At 37.8% G+C, this 20,619-nt stretch overlaps 1 protein-coding gene across 1 annotated transcript in view; it reads right to left on the minus strand.

The window, feature by feature from the left end:
- LOC107094092 (unconventional myosin-XV-like) overlaps positions 1 to 20,619 on the minus strand; it is an 83,810-nt gene that overhangs the window by 22,300 nt on the left and 40,891 nt on the right. Inside the window, exons 29-51 of the mRNA XM_015389507.1 lie at positions 18,875 to 18,992; positions 18,590 to 18,765; positions 16,217 to 16,301; positions 16,096 to 16,128; positions 15,918 to 15,999; positions 15,086 to 15,216; positions 14,394 to 14,489; positions 14,021 to 14,149; positions 13,835 to 13,941; positions 12,898 to 13,076; positions 11,770 to 11,842; positions 11,495 to 11,686; positions 9,601 to 9,680; positions 9,443 to 9,516; positions 4,946 to 5,051; positions 4,752 to 4,820; positions 4,589 to 4,653; positions 4,089 to 4,499; positions 2,690 to 2,768; positions 2,494 to 2,589; positions 2,284 to 2,344; positions 1,299 to 1,389; positions 1,058 to 1,175 (exon numbers count right to left, since the gene is read on the minus strand). Of these exons, the coding sequence (XP_015244993.1) occupies positions 1,058 to 1,175; positions 1,299 to 1,389; positions 2,284 to 2,344; positions 2,494 to 2,589; positions 2,690 to 2,768; positions 4,089 to 4,499; positions 4,589 to 4,653; positions 4,752 to 4,820; positions 4,946 to 5,051; positions 9,443 to 9,516; positions 9,601 to 9,680; positions 11,495 to 11,686; positions 11,770 to 11,842; positions 12,898 to 13,076; positions 13,835 to 13,941; positions 14,021 to 14,149; positions 14,394 to 14,489; positions 15,086 to 15,216; positions 15,918 to 15,999; positions 16,096 to 16,128; positions 16,217 to 16,301; positions 18,590 to 18,765; positions 18,875 to 18,992 (2,651 nt within the window). The remainder of the gene's footprint in view (positions 1 to 1,057; positions 1,176 to 1,298; positions 1,390 to 2,283; positions 2,345 to 2,493; positions 2,590 to 2,689; positions 2,769 to 4,088; positions 4,500 to 4,588; positions 4,654 to 4,751; positions 4,821 to 4,945; positions 5,052 to 9,442; positions 9,517 to 9,600; positions 9,681 to 11,494; positions 11,687 to 11,769; positions 11,843 to 12,897; positions 13,077 to 13,834; positions 13,942 to 14,020; positions 14,150 to 14,393; positions 14,490 to 15,085; positions 15,217 to 15,917; positions 16,000 to 16,095; positions 16,129 to 16,216; positions 16,302 to 18,589; positions 18,766 to 18,874; positions 18,993 to 20,619) is intronic.

Genomic DNA, 20,619 nt, shown 5'->3' on the forward strand with positions numbered 1-20,619 from the left:
GTCTTATTTCATCCGTTTTAATTTCCTTGTGAAAGCTTTGTTTAAAAATAACAGATTAAAAAACATAATCAAAATTATGTGAAAAAAAAAGTTATCTAAGCTATATATCCATCAAAACTGAATGTTTCTTGTAGGATTAAAGGAATGGATTTCTAAGGAATGTAAACTTTAGTTGAGGAATACTTTTTTGGATGGATAAAAGCACATCCATACCTTTAGATTTTTCTTTTATAAATATTACGGTTCTAAGGTTAGGTTTATGGCACCACAGATCACTAAACGTATTCTTTAATTGAAGCATGATAGCCATTTCAAAATTTCAGATAACTTGAATTGAACTACCTTGAACTTCAACTGCCTGAACTTAGTTTACTTTCATTTCCGCAGGGTTTTCTCCAATATTTCCTTTACACTTGTCTCCTGGAGCAGTTTTCATTTGGATCTGAAGTCATAATATAGTTGCAGCACTAATCTTTTTCACATTTACATCACAGCTCTGCTAATGAAGATAAATCTGCCTGCAGAGTTGATATGAAAATATCCCTCTTATTACCACAAGAAGGAGCCCAAGTACCACCAACACTACCATGACAAAAATCACATTGATGGCCAAGAGAATAAATGAATAGCCTTTGACCTTTTGATGCTTGAAAGTTTTGCTTGAACAGCCACAGGAAAAAGAAAGGAAAGAAAATAAAGCTTTTAAACTTTTACTAGTTAACATTGGTAACCGATTTATGCATAAATATTGTTAAATGCCTGAAAAACTTGATTTTTTTTAAATAGAAGTTTGACTACAAGGTTCTGTGAAGGATTTTGTTGCAGTGATATGAGTAAGCACAAAAATGCAGGATTTGCATTAATATGATCTAGAGAACGAAATGAGAGAGATTAGAGGAAAATTCACATTGTTCTGTAAAAATGTTTTTTATTTTTTTTTATTTTAAAAATATCATCACAAGGATAATTGTACAGTGCAAGAAATATATCAAAACACACACTAAACCTTGTCTATAGTACGGTATATGGATGAGTCCAGCTTTTAGAAGGTGGTTACCTGGTGGAGGTTTAGGCAGACGACGGTCTGGAGCCCTTGTCTTTGCGGTTTTGGTAGGATTAACTCCTGATTGTTTCATCACAGACGTAGACTGTGACTGGCCAACAGGACGCTTGGGCTGGACAGGAAAAAAGAAGCATTTCAACACTGTGTCTCCATGCTAATGTGGGGGTGTTAATGATCCCAGGTGAGCAGCTTGTATAAATCTGTGACTGCTTCTTTCAGACAGGGTTGTGTTTACCTGTGGAGCAGGAGGATTGTCCATCTGGGGTTTGAGGATCTGTAAAGCTTCATCACGAGGTGTTTGCTTCTTTGTGAACTTCCCATCTGGTCTGCTTATCAAAATGGAACACCACAATTAATGGCTGTATAACAAAAGAACTGTGTATTGGAGCTCCTCTACATTCATATGGAACCCTACTAAAGATGTCTCAACATTTCGTCAAAAGCTTAAACAGCCCACTTTTCTGGAAGCTGTCCTCATCCCACTCCAAGGGTTTGTACAGGTTTTGCTTCGGCAAATAGAATGGCCATAGAAGGAGCTTGATTTTGTGTCTTGACACAAATATGTGTTTATACCTGTCCAGCAGACAGACCCATTGAGGACATATATTTTCACTGTAGTAGATTCAGCACTATTTTAAATGGCCTGGTATTTCCAATAGAATTATGAGGCAATGGTATCTAATATAGTTCCCTGGACTTTAGGAGGAAAAGCCGCCTATATCATCACGGATCTCCATCATACTTAGCTCAAGGTAGTCATCGTATTATTCATGCAAAACCTGTGTTGTGTTTTTTTATTTTCTGACTGAAAAGCTACTTCTTATTTAAAATAAGAAAATAATTGAAAATGAAGTGAAAACCTTACAAAGTTCTTGGAAACATAGAGTTATATAGATGTGTATGTATGCACTTGTTTGTGTTACCTATTTAAGACTGTATTTAATATGTTTTTCAACAGTCTTATGACCAACAGGCCTAAAGGCAGGTGCTGTTGTGGCAGAGCTCCATTTTTAACCTTAGCGAGTCAGTTCAGAGGTTTGGTGTGAATTAACTTTAGGTTAAGTTTCGGATTAAGAATATACTGATAACTGTCAGGGTAAATGTCAGGGTTAGGCATAAATTCAGGAACTAAATTGAATGTAAATGTAATTGTAAATTATTAATATGGAAAGAAATACAAATGTGTGTGTGCTTGTGTGTGTGTGGGTGTTCAAACTGACCGATTTCCAACTGGTAGTGGGTCTACTGGTGGTGAGGGGGAGTTATATCTTCTGATTATTTCTAGAAAAGAAAAAAAAAGAATGAACTCTGTATAGTTTCATTTAAAGTCTGAACACTGGCTGAAGTATAGAGAAGTTTAAAAACTGCAAAGAATCAGAGCAGAGAATCATCACAGCATCAAGCCATTCCTTCAATAATGAAGGAGTCACCTTGAATATCTTGACTGGGGATGATGTGATCTGCTGCTTTAGAAGAGTACTTCACCACTTCTCCAGCAGGGGGTGGGGGAGATGTCACCACTGGGGCTGAAACAGAGACAGAAGCATGCCAAAGTAACACAGATGATTCTCTGTTGTGCTTGGATCTCTAAGGTGTGGATTTTAGCTTCCTCTCGTGTGCTCATACCAAATTTCCTGGCTGGTTCCTTGTTAATGGGGATGCCTGGAGCTTTTCTCCTAGAGACACTGTCCATGCCTGACTGAGTCTGAAAAACCCAGAGAATCCACTAAGAGGTTACTAAAGTGATGGCAGTATTTATTTGGAGGAAGAGGCAAAACAGTAACAAGCACATGTTAGCAACATACAGTGCTTTGAAAAAGTAACCTTTTGACAAAAACCCTTTTGAACTATCCATATTTAGGGAAATTTTAGTGACACTAAATCAAACGTGCCAGTTAATTTCAAAACAGTAATCAAAGGATACATATAATTAATATCTGAAGTGTGTGTTTTGTGCTCAAATGCCTTTACTCTGATATCACTAAATAAATGCATATTAACCAATTGCCTAGAATCTAGTTAGAAAAATAGCCCTTTTTATCACAGTACAAATACAGCTGTTCTATGAAGCCATCAGAGATTTGTTAGAAACATTAAAAAGATCAGGTATAGAACAAGCAAGAGGCCACATAAATCAGAGAAGCAGCCAAGAAGCCTGTGCTAACACCTTTTCTATGTTTTATTGTCAGGATTCAATAAAACACAAATATTACTAATGCACTCAACTTAATTTTTTTTTTAAGGAAACATATGAAAAGAAGAAACCAGTTTAGTCGTACACAACCCACTCAATCAACAGATGTGGAAGAAAATGCGCTGGTAAGATGAGACAGAAATTTTACTTTTTGGCTTGCAAGTTTGAAATACTGTGTGGCATAAGTGACACCTTTACATGTGACACATGAGGGCCCCATCCTCACTATAAAACATGGTGGTGGCAGTATAATGTTGTGGGAAGAGGGTTTCTTTAGCTGAAGCTAAAACTACTGGTCAGAGCTGATGAGAAGATGGACAGAGGTAATTGAAGAGCAGAGCTGAATGAAAACATGTTGCACGAGACTAGAGACCGATGTACGGCTTCCAACAGGACCAGGATCATAAACCATCACTCAGAGCGAACCAGAGCATTTCTTTATATAAGTTCGGGCCTGTCAAAGAAAACAGCCAACAACAATGTATGATAAGACTTAAAAAGGAATCACAGACACTCTTCATCCAGTCTGACTGACCTTGAGGTGTTTAGTAACACGGAATTAGCTTTTTTGTTTGACTATATCATATTAAAGAAGTGTAATTAAGTTTAAGGTTACAATGTGATAAGACAAAGAAAAGTTCAAGGGGTGTTGATATTGTACTCTTGCAAGGCATTGTAAAAGCAGAAACGATCTAATTGGGCAGAATTTCTGCTCTGAAAAAAAGCATTTTCTAGATGAAAAGGGGTCTTTTCTGTTTAACACATTATCAGGACCTAAGCACTGCAATGTGTTAGCATAAACTGTTATCCCCATGTGTAAGAGTCTCTCACCTGTGCAGCAGGTTTAAATGTTGGTTGTGTTGGCTCGGCTTTGGAGGAGCTCAGATGATGGTCACGGCGGGCAGCCTGAGGCTGCCGCTGGGGCTGAGGATCAGTAGGGGGATCAGCAGGGGGTTGAGTGTTTGCCTGTGATAGAGTCTGATCCCGCTGAGTAGAAGGGTTATAAGGGCTGGGTGGTAACACTGCTGCTGCATAGGGGGTCGGAGTGAAGTTAGCGTACGGGCTTGGGGGGAAGTTTGCATATGGACTTGGAGGTATGACAGCGTATGGGCTGGAGAGCGCATATGAGCTCGGGTGGTGATGGGGCACAGGACTCATAGGAGGGCTGGTGATGGGGGAGGTCGGGGGGCTCGACACGGGGCTAGTCACTATGGCCATGGCTTGCATGGTCATCTGCTGCGCCTGAGAAACAAGAAAATGACGCATGAAATCAAAGGGCAGAAGCTGCAGTGAAGCAGAAAAACAGACAAGGATCCAAACGGGGGAGTTACCATGATGACGGCCTGCTGGTTCACAATCGCCTGCTGCTGCTGGGCCAAAACAGCCTGCTGGTCTTCTGGAGGAGAAACCCAGCAAGTAAGCAGGAGGAAGGCATAGAAACCCTTTGCTCAACTGTTTGTGTTTTATATTTTAATCATCACATCTGATACAAACCAGTTGTTACAGGTGCCACAGCAGCAACAGGAGGCAACATCACACCTCCTACAGGAAGGACTCTCACAGCTGCAGACACAAGCAGCCAATTTCTGTCGCTTTTGATGTTTTGTCATGGAGCTAACAAATTATTTCTCAATCTGGTTAAGTGCGAATATGGCAATATTCAGCATGTATGTCTATTTGTTACAAACCTCCAGGAGGCAGGTGGCCGGAGGATTGCCCCTGCTGTTGCCACTTCCCTCCAATTCCCCCGGCCCCCTTCATCCTGCCTGACAGTCCAACAACCGATTCTACTTCCTGAGAGAAAAGACAGGGTTTAAATACAGATTTTAAAAAATGCCAAAATTCATTTTCCCCACATTTCTTATGTATTAATCACTTCACCTTTTTATTATCACATTTAACCCAATTTAAATAGTTGTAAAATAACAACATACATAGTAATAAAAGTTTTGGTCCATATCTTTCATCCCTTTTAGCCACTGGCGACAGACTGGTTGAGGACTGATGTTTATTTTTTTTGAGGTAGTAAATCTTGATAGAGAGCTTCAACATTCACTTCTCCAAAACAACTATTAGAACATATTAACAAGCCATCTAAGAAGACTTTTGGAGTGAGCTAAAGAGGAGAGAATATAATACAGGTAAAAGCTAGAGTGATTGATGTATTATTACAGTTTATTTAGCCTTTATTTAACCAGGTTAGTCCCATTGAGATTTAAAATGTCCTTTGCAATAGATACCTGGCCACAGCATATAAGTTACAACAGACAAAACATTAAAACTCTGCAAAAACTCTCACCTTAAACATTTACACAGACATAATTGACTGTAATGATTTAACAAGGTTTTTAAAATCTTTGAGCATTACAAGGGCTTGTATGTGAAGTTCAGACAAATTTGTTCCAGGTAGTGAGAGCTGAAAACATAAGAAAGACTGCATAAATAAAAAAAATAAAGAAGGTAGGACAACAATGAAGACAGAAAGACCAAAGAAAGAAAGGGTAGTAGATACGTAAGTAGGAACACAAGGCAGGAAGGATGAGCAGAAGGTCACTAGATCTTAGCATATAAAGGGCAGAGGGTGGTAACCTTTTGAAATCAAAATATTTTTCTTGCCTTCAGTACAACAGTATTAATCTAATTTAGAACCGGAAATGTTCTAACCATTACCTACGTTTTTTATGTCATCTTTTAAAGACGTAAATATTCTAAATAACTGATGCAGGATAAGTGTTGTCGTTCTGAAAGAACAAGTATTTTATGTCGTTACAACTTTCAAGTTTTGAAAAAAAAAGGAGGAATTCCTTTTTACCTCAAGTGAGGTAAAATATGTGGCATAAAACCAAAAAAAAAACCCTTAGTTTTCAAGCCAATAACAAGAAAGATATAATAGAGCAAACATATATTAGTGATACTTTCTTGTGTCATCTGTTTTTTCCTTCGCCTTTGTGGGGTTTCACTCTACAAATCTGCAGATTTTGTAGAGCGCCTCAGCTGCCAAGAACTATTCTTTCTTGTCATGTTTTTGGTTCTGTTTAAGTTTTATCTTTGAGTTTTCATTGGTCTTATTTCCATTTTGTGTTATTCTAGTTATTTTCGATCGCATTTGAGTTCCTAAGTATTTCTTGTTTTCCATTTGTTGCCCTCTTGTGTCAGTATCCTTTTCCCTAGCTCCCTCTAGACTCCTCTGTGCACACCTGCTCCCAATCTGCTGATTAGTCTGGTCTTTGTTTCTCTCTCCGATATGCACCTCCTGCTCATTCGCTGTTGTTGTCATTTCTTTCCTGGTTTTCAGTATTTTTGGATTTTGTGGATTAATGTTTTTGGATTTTTGTATCTGTTGTGCCTTTCGGTAATTAAATCTTGCAAGAAACCACCTCAGCTTCAGTCTTTGCATTTGGGTCCTTCAAACCTCCACTCAACCTGCCATTTCTTATGGTTCTGTGTTTCAGAATATTGTCATAAAATAAAAAATCTTGTACATCTTTGTATTTGTTACAGCCAATAATACTGATAATATTCTTCTTTCATTTTTATAAGCAATTAAAGAGGTGGCTAAAGCCTCCCTTTCAAGCCATATAAACACATGATCTTTAACAGTCTTGATGATTGTGACCAAAATCAACTTCCCTTTCTACAGGCCACACAACTAAGTGATCATTGCTCCTATCAGGAAACAAGCTTTAGACACCTCTCTTGTGATGACACAAACAATGCTGGGTTAAACCTTTCCAAAACGGCAACAGATCCCCAATTGAATAAAATAGCTCTAATTAAAGGTTCAATTACCTAAAATTTAATGAATGAAATTACACCATTACAAAAAATGTTTTTCATTGAAAGCATTTTAAAAATATTTATTTTGGCTACCAAAACACTGGTTACCATGTGTTTCTGATTTGCTTTTTGTTACAAATCTAATCATCTAGATTCTTCATAGTGTCTTATAGAAACCAGTAACTGACCCATCAATCCTGGGTGCTTAAGTGTTTCTTTGCAGGCTGTGCTTCATTAAATAGTAAGCTTTTCATTTGCCAAAGAGTCAGTTCCTCGTAAGCAGATCTCCATGTTGCCACAGGGTGGGAAATCACCGAGGTGAGTCGGTGGCTGTGGCAGTTACGGTAACTGAGTAACGTAATAGGTTGATGGGCAGAAGAGGCCTGTAGAACACATCTGATACATGCTAATTCCTGTCAGCCACATCCGATAGCAGAGCTAACATCAGCCACATTCCTGTCTTCGTGGAAAGATGCTGGTCCTGTGTAGTCAGTTTTCACAGAAACCTTCGTCTCACCAATCAGATAACAAATCTAGGTATTTGCAACACTGAACAGATGAAGTCTGATGTTTGCGATGGAGGTCATCATGGCACAAAGTCATGCTTTGATGGTTCAATTTTACCACTTGATATTTTCCTTGATAATCCTACTGTATTATTGTTTTAACTTCTTTTCAAGAACAACTTTTTTTTGTGACTAGGACAAACAGGACATGTTTCCTACAAATGAAAAGCATACCATAGTTTGCATAGGTATCAAATGAATCCCTATTTCTGTATTGAAATTAACAAATTACACAGCTATGGAATGTATTTCTTAACAATATTTTGCACCAACTATTTGCTGTTTTCCTGCAATAGATTCCAGAAGCAGACTAATAATCCCACCTAATCTAACAGATGCAGATGAAACATACCAGGTCATAAAAATATACATAGTAATACATTTTTGGACCTTATCTTTCATTCCTTTTAGCTACTGGTGACGGGCTGGTTTGGGACTGATGTTTATGTTATATTTTTTTTTTTTAGGTAAAATACAAATATCCAAATCTTGGTAGAGAGATGGAACATTCACAAACTCTCCAAACAACTATTAGAACATGTTAACAAGCCATCTTTTTAATACGATAACTCTCATTACAAACACAGCAGGCAGAGAAGCGATAAAGGATCTTAAATATTATTTTTTACTCAAACAAGCTGGTCAGATTGAGACTGAAATTCATGCAACATATAGTTGACTCAACGAATGTTATTTATTACAAAATTATATGTGATTATTGCATGTTGACTCTTTTTGCATGACTTCTAGACATCATAGGTTGGAATACCAAGTAGGACCAATGGGTCTCAAGTGCAACTAATAGGGTTTTTTTTGTTTTAAATGTACATTTTTGTAATTTTACATTATTTCTGAATGATCTCAAAAACATCCTTGAATGATGATGGAAGTGGGTTATTGAAAGACAAGGAAGAACTAAACATCTAAACATGTCTGCCAAGGATGATTGGTAAGCAGACAAACTAATGGTTAGTCGACTTCTATCAGTTGGCCACAACATACTTTTACAGTACATCAAACATGATCAAGGTAAATTGTTACCTTAGGCATAAAGAGAAAGAGCCTCTCTAGATAGTTCAGCATCTGACTCAGCTCTGCACAAGCCATCTAACTTCATACACTTTTTTGGAGCTTCTTTAATGTATACACAGTGAATTTGTGTGTCACTAGCTGTGACTGAGGTTATGATGCCATGTCACATAACTGAGATGACAGCAGAAGAATACGAAGGGGGGGGGGGACATGCAGAGGTGCATAATCTTGGTCCAAAAAGTAAAAACTGTGCTTAGTTTACATTCTGTTCACTTAATGAGATGATTAGCCACCAGTCTGTGTTGTTGAGCTGGAAATGCAAAAGGTTGGGACTCTGACTAGTTTTTTTTTACCTGGATTATCCACCTCTGGATAATAATAAGGAATCAAAGAAAACAACGTTTGTTTTCTAAAGTCTCAGCTCACTGTCAACTTCATCGTAGGTAGCCATGTTTGTTGTGACTGTGGCCGGCAGCATGTAGATTCGACCGATGCAGTAAATTGCTATTCCTTTAGCTAAATTCCTTTAGCTGAGTCCTTTTTTTAACTAAAATTTATTAAACACTTGACTTAATGATTGAGTTGAAGAATATGATTAGATGTATTACATGATATTTCTGCAAAAATCAAGCCATTTAAAAAAAATATTATATACAATTCTTACTGCTTGTCATGACGTAGGTTTGGTTCAAGACAACTCTAAGATCTACTGCTCTAAAGAGCTTTACTGTTTGCGACAGAAAATAGTTGATGGTGGAGTCTCCTCTGTTGTGGTAAATAGTGTCAGAATGATTGAGTTATGTAACCTACTCCAGCTCCATCAGACAGTACAGGGTCAAACAGGCTGTCAAGATAACGATCCATCCCTCTCTGAGGCTCTAAATCTGCAGGGAGAGAAGAGCGGGGATATGTTTACTGCTCCCATCATAAGCAGTGGAAGGTGTTCTTGTGTTTGCCACATAACTCACCTTGGCTAAAGTGATCGGAGCCGGATACGGCTGAAGGATTGACGTCATTGCTTATTTCAAACCCACCACCCAGCAGGCTTCTGTCAAACAATAACAAAGAGCATCTTCATGAGATCATGCATTTATCAAGAATGGACAAGGTTGTGACAGGACAAGTTCATATGGGGATCCATGTTTATTAGCTAAATTAATGCTTAAAATGAAGATTAAATCCATCAGATATGTTTTGGTTTCCACTTAATAAATATTGCTCTTTCTTAATCGCTTTTCTGATCCAAGCTAACATTGCAAATAAACATCTGATTTGTAACCCACACAAAATCCCCAACAATTTAAAACAATGCTAATTGCATAAATGAGAAAGACAACTGTCTTGGGGATCTAGAACTTCCTTTATCAGAATATGCTAGAATTATCTGATATTCCTTGACAGAAATAGATTTAAAAGATAAAATAATTCATAAATGTTTTTTTATTGAAAAAGTAGCTATAAAAATTAAAAACTGTGGTGCTGTCAAAACATTTTTACACTCACACAAGTTATTTTATCTTTTTTTTTTTTTTTTTTGGCCACATGCAATTATTTTGCATTCAGGTAATTTCATCATCACACAAAGATAATGTAAGTAAATATAAACGGCATCTGTTGGGCTCTTTTTGGCATCAAGACAATTATTCTTATTTCCACATCGCCAGACAGGACACTGTTAAAATAAAATAAAAAATAAAAAATAAAAAATAATAAATATATATATATAGATATATAGTATATATATATATCTATATATATATAGATATATATATTTTTTTCCCATTGGGAAAATTAACATATTGTTTAAGGTCAAACATAGAACTGTATATCAGTTAGATTTACATCCAAATTCTTTAAGCCAATCAGAAGAAGGCTAAGAGTAATGTACTGCTGCATGACCCAAACCTGCTTAAGAATAAAGACCGTCCCACTACCACCACCATTTTTGCCTGTCAAAGGGACGTTCTTAGTTTTACAGCAGATATAACTGGACATGCACTTTCCAGAAAATGGCTTAATTAGCTTCCATCAGTCCACAGATGATTATAAGTTCTTTCTTTTCTATCTCTTGTCTCGGGATAACTGCTTTTTTGAATTCTTATTGAACTGCCACAAGCTTGAACTTTTAAAACACAGTGAATTTCCTATGTTTTAGAACGGTGAGTTTGCTTGGGGGAGTGGCAGGTGTCTAAATGTGAGAGATAAAACTTGTATGTATTCATTTCTATAAAAAAACAATGAAATCAGAATTATTTGCCCAAATAATCAGATTGACAGGAAACAACCTTTTTTTTTCCAGGTTATCTCATGTCTTACCACCTATGCATCAGGTTAACATATATCTTTACACTCTCTGTCGACTAACTACAACAACTCCTACTTTTATACATGAGGTCAAGCTTGCTGATCAGTGATTAATAAATAAAAACCATTGAAAGCAGCACTATGCTGCTACTTTTCTTCTTTTAGCACATTAAGACACAGGAGCTTCTGCTGTAGGTTTAGATTTTTTACTTTTACTAAATTCATTATATTTTCCAAAATAGTTGGTGGTTTTAGTGTTTGGTTAAAATATTGATATTGAAGATCATTCAGATATTTTATGACAGCTTTAGAGATGTAACATTGATAGCCTTTTACATTTAGTGACAAACTATTTTAACATTTGAATTTGATTTAACATTTCATTAACAGCACAGGTTTCTAGTAAAGTGCAGGTGCAGCTGATAAAATGTGTCCTAATTATAGTTTATCCCGCAGTTTTTTTTTAAATCACCAGGATAATAAAACCATAATTTTAACAGCTGGATGCCTTTATTGAAACCTGACAGTTTGAATGCGTGTGTATTTGTGTTTCCTCACATGCTGGCATTGGGCCGAACTCTTGCTGGCTCCAGAGCAGAGATGATGAAGTAGCTGTTGTGTTTGGGGAAGTCAGCAGGAAGCTCCAGGTCTGACATCAAGTCTAGAACGTAGTCTGAGCCCTCAAGTTCAACCCACTGAGCCGACTCCTTCAGCAGTACAGACCAGCCTCTGCGGCCATCTACCACGCCCCTATACACACACATACACAGAGCATGCAAAATTTCCAACTACACATTTGAACCTTTCTTTCCCTTTCTCTGTATTTATATTACCTGTGTTGTAAGATGTTTTTGGCAATCTCCTCTCCTGTGGTCCAGGAATGCAGTGGACACAGGAAGGACAACCCTAAAGTGGAAAAGCAATCGCTTTTGTTCAACTCAATATAAATAATAAATACATTTCAGGTAGGTAACTACAACAAGAAATTGGTTTCACCAGCATCCTGCTTATACTGTAGCTATCAGAAGTGGCGGTTCTAGACCAAGTGTACCAGGGGGGCCAGGAGGGGGCCAGCGTGTTTTCATGTAATAAAAAACAGGGCAAGGGATTTAAATAAATAAAGATAGCTGCAATTTCTTTCAATTAGGTTTCATTAAAATTCTAAATGTCTTATTAGGTCAATATGCATTCAGAAATTTTACATATTTTTTACTTAATTTAAGTTGAAATTACAGTTTTCTATAGAATCTGAATTAGAATTTAAGAAAAAACTGTTCAATTCAGCTGTAAAAATTAGAGTAATTTTTAAATTTGTTTTGAAAAAAACATTTAGCAAATGAAAACTGGGATCCTATCTCAATACCACTGAAGCTATCACCTTATTGTTTTTAAATAGTTAATAAAACAGAATTTGTAAAGAAAAAAAGGAAATAGATCCAAAGGATCTATGAGTAACCATGCCTGTTCCAGCGCTTATAATCATTATAATTTCTGAGTATTATGTCTTCAGTACAGAGGCCATAGCAAGGGCCAGGACATGATTTACATGGACCCTGGCCCCCGTTGGCCCCTGTCTAGAACCGCCATGGCTATCAGAGTCCCAAACAGACACAAATAAAACCAGCAAACAAGAGTATCAGGTGTTGTTTAATCCGCAGACTTGCCAAAAGACCACAGGTCAGATTAAGTGGACGAGAGGAGGAAATGAGAGAAAGGAAGATAGTGAACTCTATCCTGCTGAATATTGAACACAGACTAGGCTCAGGTAAAAATATAAAGTAGGTTAATGATGTAGGTCAAAGGTAAGGCTGGGCCAGCAAGTAGGACAAATAAAAAAAATTGTAAATAGATAAGAGATCATTCAAAAATAACATTTTCAAAAAAATCATCTTCAAGCTTTTAAAGGATGTTGAAATGTAAAATCCTATATGGCTGTATAGGTTTTCTCAGACTTTGCTCACCATCCAAGCAGTGTATGTGCAGAACAGTGTGAGCTTTCTTGCGATTTGCTGTCCACTCCAGCAGACAGGGTGGGTAGGTCCGTGCATACTCAGGCCCGACACTGAGACGCTGCATCGACTGAAGCAGTCGGTTCTGACACACACAGTCAAAGCCCTCTGGGCCATAGTCTGACACAAACCTAAAAGAAAAAACAAGTATGAGACTTGAAATAAAATGTTGCATATCTTAAAGGGAAGCAGGGTCCCCCTGACAAAGAGCTTCTCAGAACCATTGGTGGTCAAACCTGCAAATATTTTGGGGTATATGTCTAGAAGCTTTGCATATCTAGAAAAGGGATTTTTGTCGGCCACTCTGTGCATTATTGCTCAGATTAAATGGAGAGTGTCTGCATCAAATTTTGAATCAGACTTGAGTACAATCAGACTGGTCCATTCCAATATTTAAATACGTGTCTAAATTACAGTGTTGAAATGGTTGCATCTTGAATTGGCTGAGTCTTTAGGGTTGTTGTCCTACTGGAAGGTGATTTTTAATTGAATATGCAGTCCTGTTTCCTACTGGGGATGGTGTTTTCACTGTAATGTGCAGAGTTTTGCAGTTTTCTCTCATATCCTGGGGTTTCGCATCAATGACAAACAGATCTGTTTTGTTCTCATCTGTTCAGGTGATCTTATTACAAATTATTAATTTGACCCTTAACCCACCGATTGCTCCCTGGGCGCCGCACAATGGCAGCCCACTGCTCCCCAAAGGGATGAGTTAAATGTAGAGCTACATTTCTCCAATGTCTCACTTTCTTTCCACTGCCTAATCATTCTTTTTTAACATTAGTCTTTTACATACAATGTCATAAAAAAATCCATGGACAATTAAGGCTTGGTTGCAACAAAATATGAGACGTTCAAGGGGTGACAATACTAAGATTTATGCTCTTACTTCAGGAGGTATTTAGCCAGTCTTTGAGAGGGAAGGAAGGCAGACAAACAGGATGAGAGAAGAAGCCAGCCCCGCTCTGAGTTCAGTATGTTAGGATTTCTCCACACCTTGAAGAAAAAATTGTAAAAGCTCCTCAGGGATCTAGAATGAAGTTGTCTATTAATGTAAAAACTAGCAGGTTAAAACCTGGTTGGCTATCTGAGCCAGAATCTCATCTCTGAGGCTGGGGTTGGCCAGTCCCCTTTGGATGATGTAATTCCCAAACATGTTTTCTTGAGCTCCATTCAGGTTTGGATCACCCATGAAACGAAGAATCTGGGGGAAAGAAAAAAAATATATATATATATAAAAATCTATATATAAATTCAAAGAAGATATAATATCCTAATTTAATTGTGGTCATTTCTTGTTTCAGGTCATGTGCTGTTTTCATATCATATCTTTGTTTCTTTCTATTTTATTCATTTTAGCAGCCTACCATGATTGACTGAGGGCATATAATTAACGGCTGGGTGATGATGTCAGGGTTTTACAAGAAACATCCAACTACAACATGTACCAGAATGAAAACGTTCAGAGATCCTTTTATGAGCTCCTGATCTAGACGAATCAGGGAATTCTCCAGTGGAGCAGTGAGCATTCCAAACAGTGGCTCCTACAACAAAAACAAAAACACACAGCTTATAACAGAGACCCAACCTGCATTTGAAACAACCCCATTACCTCAACTTATTATTTTATATAATTACTGATAGGGTTTTATCTGCTTGGCAGAACAAGGCAGCTGTCTGGATGTCAGTGTGGCAAAAAAATTAATAAAAATTCTTTACCCAAAGATTGGGTATAATGGCAGGGGGGAAATTTGAAGGGATTGGAGAAGAGACGCCACGTTTATGTGTCGTGTGAGCAAAATGAATGTTGCCTAGTGATGATGGATGGATGGATGGATGGATGGATGGATGGATGGATGGATGGATGGATGGATGGATGGATGGATGGATGGATGGATGGATGGATGATTTTTATACCATATTTTCAAATTGCTCCTCTGCATACAACACAGACCAGCAATAAAATGTTAATAATATGAAATCATTCCTTGTCAAACTGAAGGTCATACAATGGTTCCTGAAGGATTTGCACTTAGTTCAAGTTCATTTTTAAATAACTGCCTTGTCTGCATATGGTAGCAAATGGTACTGTTTTTCTGCTGGTTAAAAACATTGCTGACATAATGGTGTGTTTTATTACCCTGAACATGGTCCGGATGTAATGTGTTATGAGGTATTCATTGATATCAAGGGGAAGCGTGAGCTGAGGGTCCACCTGGACCTTTGGAGCTTGAACAACTGCCAAGCAATCAGTATGCAACTCTTTACCCCCTGTCAGACACACAGACACAAACACATACTGTATTACAGTACATCTTTCTATACTTGCAGGACTTTGCTTTGATTTCCATTCCTTTTCCACTCAGTTCTATGTTCTAACAGTCACTAGACCCTAAACCTCACCATTACCAGTACATACCTAACCCTCAAAATGTATTGCTAACCTGAGTCTAACCAGCCCTTTTCCATATAGGGCCCAAAGCCTGGGCCTTGCTTTCTCAAAATATAGTATGAGCTAAAAAAAAAAAAAAAAAAATGGGACTCACATTTCAACAAATTTCAGAACAAACAAATTTCGGTATTTAACTTTTTTTTTAATTTATGAGAACTTTGCAATGACTTGCAATGAAATTGACATTTAAACCTTTTTATGGCCTAATCCTAACGTTAACTTAACTGAAATTATATTAAAGTTGTAAACCTAACTCAAGCTTAATCAAAGTGAGAAGTAGGAAATGTCCTCACTTCCCCAAATTGTCCTTGTTTTAGAGGTGAAATACATAAAAGTGTCGCGAAAAAAATAGCTACAAGTACCCCACCACCACCTCCACACCCACAGCAATGTTTATACACTGATATGAAATCAACATGATGACGTGCCATAAATAAACCTCCATGTTTGCAGGTTGTCTAAGCAATATTTACAGTGTTATTTCAGAGAGACACAAGGTCTCTGTTATTTGTGTGCGCACCTGAAACAGCCTGCAGCAGGCCAGCCAGCTCTGCAGGGATAGGCAATGTTGTCACATTCACCACTTCTCGATTGATCCGGTCCTGCACAAACCAAATCAGTCAACCCATGCTGCATCATGTTTAGTGCAAATAGTTGCACTCCCCTCAAGGGCACATTTAGATTGCATCTTTACTAACCTCCTCTGCCTTCCTTGCCGGCTCCAGCACTGTCTGACAAAAAGAAAAAGCATCCCACTTTAAACATTTGTTCAGTTTTTAATTGCTTCCTAAGAATCAAACTCAGAATCTGTGTGCATACCCTCATGTAGCGCTGGCGGTTGACAATTAGCAGGATGGTAGAACGTAGTTTGATGAGATATTTCCGCCTTAGAGCAAACTTTTTTCTGTTTTTGGGAAAGGTGTTGTCATCATACATACATTGGAAATAATATATTTGATAAAATTGCATCATAAAGCTATATACTGCTGTGTGTGGTATAGAAAGTCTGCACCACACTGCATCAAGTTAAGTCACTATAGTTGAACCAGTGCAGAAAGTTAATGACACTGCTATAGTTTCAATACACGTTTTTCATAAAGTGTCATTTGTGCTAATTCATCAGACAGCAGAGACCTTTTTTCTGAAATTTAAAGAATCATAATGTTAAATCTACGCTTTATTGTCTTTTTGCCACCATTTTAGTACCTATATTGAAAATGCAAATTTGCGACACGACTGGCACCGGCCTGGAAATCTATCTCCTTTGTTGGATGAGTGCAGCCTGGACTCCACATCTTATCTCCCCATATCAAGGTCATTGAATGAGGTTTCCGTGATAAGGTTCTTAGTGTTCAGTCAGTAAAACCAAAATGTAAGGCCTACTTTTCTGAGCTGTTGGGTGATACTCTACACTCAAAACCCATAAAACCAGCTGATATCAAATACTGTAGTGTGGAAGTTTGGGGATATTTTGGGCCTTGTTTAGGAAGGCACTTGTTTAGTACACAAAAAAAAAAAAAAAAAATATATATATATATATATATATATATATATATATTTGGGAAAGAGATTCACAAAATCTGTAGAACTACTGATTAAGTACACCTTAAGAGAGAAGGAGTAAGACTGAGTAGGGAAGGCAAACTGAAGAAAATCTGGTTTTGCTTTTAACTCTGCCTTTTGGGCAGTTTTGCTCCTAATAGCAATCCCTCAAGTAGACATGGGAAATAAAACAATAACACTAATTATAGCAGTATAGGTACCTGATCAATGTCAATAGGAAATATGTTTGATACAATGTTCTATAATTTCCTTAACTCCTATCCAGAAATGCATCATTCTGGTGGGTGTGGGTAGAGAAAAAGATTTACCTTCTTAATCTCTCAAGACCCATCAAAGCAAACTTTGTATTAGATCTGACCTCATGTTAAAATGATATTTATTTTGTGCAAATAAACAGAATAGGTACATATCATCCTCTAAACACAAGTAGACACTGAATGATTGATTTAATAATATGCTAAAATCTAGATCTGTAACAAACACAAGTAGGAAGGTTTAACTAATAGTAATGCGGATAGCAGTTTTAGGAGGAGTCCCAGTTGAAATTTATGACTTATTACGTCTTGTGAAGACAAATAAAATGCAACATATTTGATTCATTACCTTTATGAAATCAAGATTAAATCCAGTAATTAAGTAGGCAGACCACAATAATGTTATATTAGCCATTCTTTTGTATGACCTTAAACTGGGGTGACTGTTTACTGGTGCGTTGGTGTGTGAATATGTGTGTGAATGTACGTATGTAAGTGGGTGAACATTTGTATGTGTTTGTGTGGATGTGATGTGTAACCTTGGGAGTGTGATTAGAACAGTAAAATACCCCTCCACCTACATCACCTGATAGCAAAAAAAGGGGGTAGGCCTGGCCCCAGAAGGCTGCAGCAGTCCCAGGCTGCCAGACAGAAAGCATTACCCCAAAGGTTTTCTGCAACCAGATGCCTTTAGATTTCAACCATTAGAAATGGAGTCCACCTCAGTTTAATTTAATGTCAGTAAACATCAAGTTGTTCTGCGAAGCCCTCTAATTTGTTACATGAGCTGTTTTGTTATAGCACTCTCTCCAGTCCAATGACTCCATAATGCTTTACACTACACTTATGTATTCACACATTCATGTACTGATGTGGAAAGCTACACTGTAGCCACAGCAGCCCTGGGGCAGACTGGCAAAAGCAAGGCGGGCAAGACGGTTGAAGTGTCTTGAAGCTAGAGAGTGGGGCCTCAAACTGGAAGCAAGCTTGTAACAGGACAAACTCCTAGCCCCTGAGCCTAGAATAGTGTTTAGATCAAAGTTATTCATTATAGTTAAACGGACCAAGTCTAAGTGCATAAGTAAGTCTAATTTGCATGAGTTGAACACTAATTGCTTGACTGATATTTTGCAAAGAAAAACAATGTTTTTAAAGCTCACAGAGTCAAGCCAGCAAAAGACAACATTTTTCTTAGCAAACACTTGAAAAAACATTTTCTTTCTATTCACTACATCTCCCACCTTGTCTGTAACATAAAATCCCAATGACATTTACAGTAGTTTATGATTGTAACATGTTTGTATATGTTTCAGCATTATAAATACTTTTATAAGGAGGTGTATAATAATAATCACATGCATGTTCAGACATTTACCTGGCCAGGTAGCCTCTGCAGCGGGCTTCAAAGCAGGTTATACTTCGCCTGAATTTGAGAAAGTTCTGTCGAACAAAACACATGCGGGCATATCTCTGCAGCGTCATGGCAGCTATGTCCAAAACACGGTCACGCTTCCCTTCCAACAGCTGATACAGCTCCTCTTTAAGGAAAATCTAATATACACAAAAGCAGATGCATATTTATTGCTATTAACTTGGAGTTATGATACATCCCAGCTTGTATTTCATGCAAATGGTTGTTTGTGTTACCAGTTAAACTCACCTTGCTGACGCCCACCTGATATGAGCCTTCCTTGACTGGACAGAGTTTGTGAAGCATCATAACACAATTTTCTCCATCTGCTGGCAGAGGATCCTTCAGACAGAGCAGAGCTTTATACCTATGGTCACACATCATTTGACAAGGAAATCAGAATTTCCCAAAGAGATAAGAACCAGGAAATACAAAGTTGCATCCTGTATCTCAGAATTGTGCAAATCTTAGATTGGATGCAAACCTGACAGCTCTTGTTCGAGCCTAATTGGTATTTTGCGTATTTAGAGTATTTGGCTGCTTGTAATTTGCGTGGTTTAACTACTTTCTGTGTGAGTTTTATCTCCTGTGAGTGCTGCTGTAAATCAGATCCCTTTGACAGCGAACAGTGAGTGGTGCTGGGAGATCAATTGGTTTCATCAGCTTTCCTACTGAGGAAGCTGACAAATGCCAGATGGGTCTTTCAATGTGAAGAGACCCGTTTGCGTGAAATGTATTATCTCCAATGAAAGCCAATAATTACAATGATATTGACAGAATGTTGAGAGTACAGGGCACATAATCTTTCAGGAAGGGAAGGTGAAGAGAAAGGCTACAAAAACTGGAGGGTATTCTAGCCTGTTATAGTGTTGTGACAAAGTAACTGCAGTTTTCTTCTGTTTTTATCTATTATTTTAAACTAAATGTTTGGAATCTTTAAGCTAATTTAAAGAGATAAGATGCAGTAGTACAAAATACAAGTTTTAAGTGATGGTTTATTTTTTTAAGGGGAAAAGGGAATCCAAACAGCTAGGTTGTGATGTTTTTAAATCCCTGTTGAGGAATTCTGGCCTAGTCTTTTTCAAATTTGGGAGAGGCAGTGGCTCAATGGGGAAATAGGGATTTCTTGAAATCAGAATGTTAAGTTTAGCTTCCTACTGCTACACTTAATTCCAAGTTGACATCTGATCTTCGTAACCAGTATTCTAGTTGTAAAAAACAAAAAAAGAGGATGGAGGATTTTTTGTAATTATTTTTGGAAGCATACATAGCAGAGATGCGGCATCTGGAGTCATCAAGTCATCTCTATGTCATGTATTTGTTCTGACCAGGTGAGTCCAATCTGCACAGGTTAAACCAGATTGGACTCACCTGGTTCAGTGGCTGGGTAGAACAAATACATGACAAAGAGATGACTCGTTGACTCCAGATCCACCATCTCTGAAACATAGCCTAATTAATATAGTCTATTACCTAAAGCACTATGCATGGTATGGTGGTTACATGTCAGGTACCCCGGTCATTGACCTCGACCATTGCACATCTCAATAGAACTGCAGTCAGTCCCTGGACTGTCATGGCTATCACTGCCCCTACACAGTTAGGGACAAATGCAGAGGTCAAATTTCCTACTGGGATCAGCTTCATAGTCATGGTAGGCCACTTCTTTGATTTTATTTAGTTTACTCAGGCTACTTGTTAGCCCACACCTAATGTTGAAAGGGTAATATTATTGCCATTACTATTAATATATAGTAGAAATTTTACACATTCAGTTATAAAATGTCATGGGTTTCTAAGGGCTGGAGGGGGTCTGGTTTGGGGACAGGCAGCCAAGCAGCTGGAATCAGAATCAGCTTTTCCAAGTCCAAGGCTATGGTTCTTGACAGGAAGACGTGGGATGTCCCCTTCAGGTTCTAGGAGAATTCCTGACTCAAGGGGAGGAGTTAAAGTATCCTGGGGTCCTGTTCACAAGTGTGGATTTAATGTGGAAG

The sequence above is a fragment of the Cyprinodon variegatus genome, unplaced genomic scaffold (genome assembly GCF_000732505.1).
Source record: "Cyprinodon variegatus isolate N-32 unplaced genomic scaffold, C_variegatus-1.0 Scaffold463, whole genome shotgun sequence".
Lineage (NCBI taxonomy): Eukaryota > Metazoa > Chordata > Actinopteri > Cyprinodontiformes > Cyprinodontidae > Cyprinodon > Cyprinodon variegatus.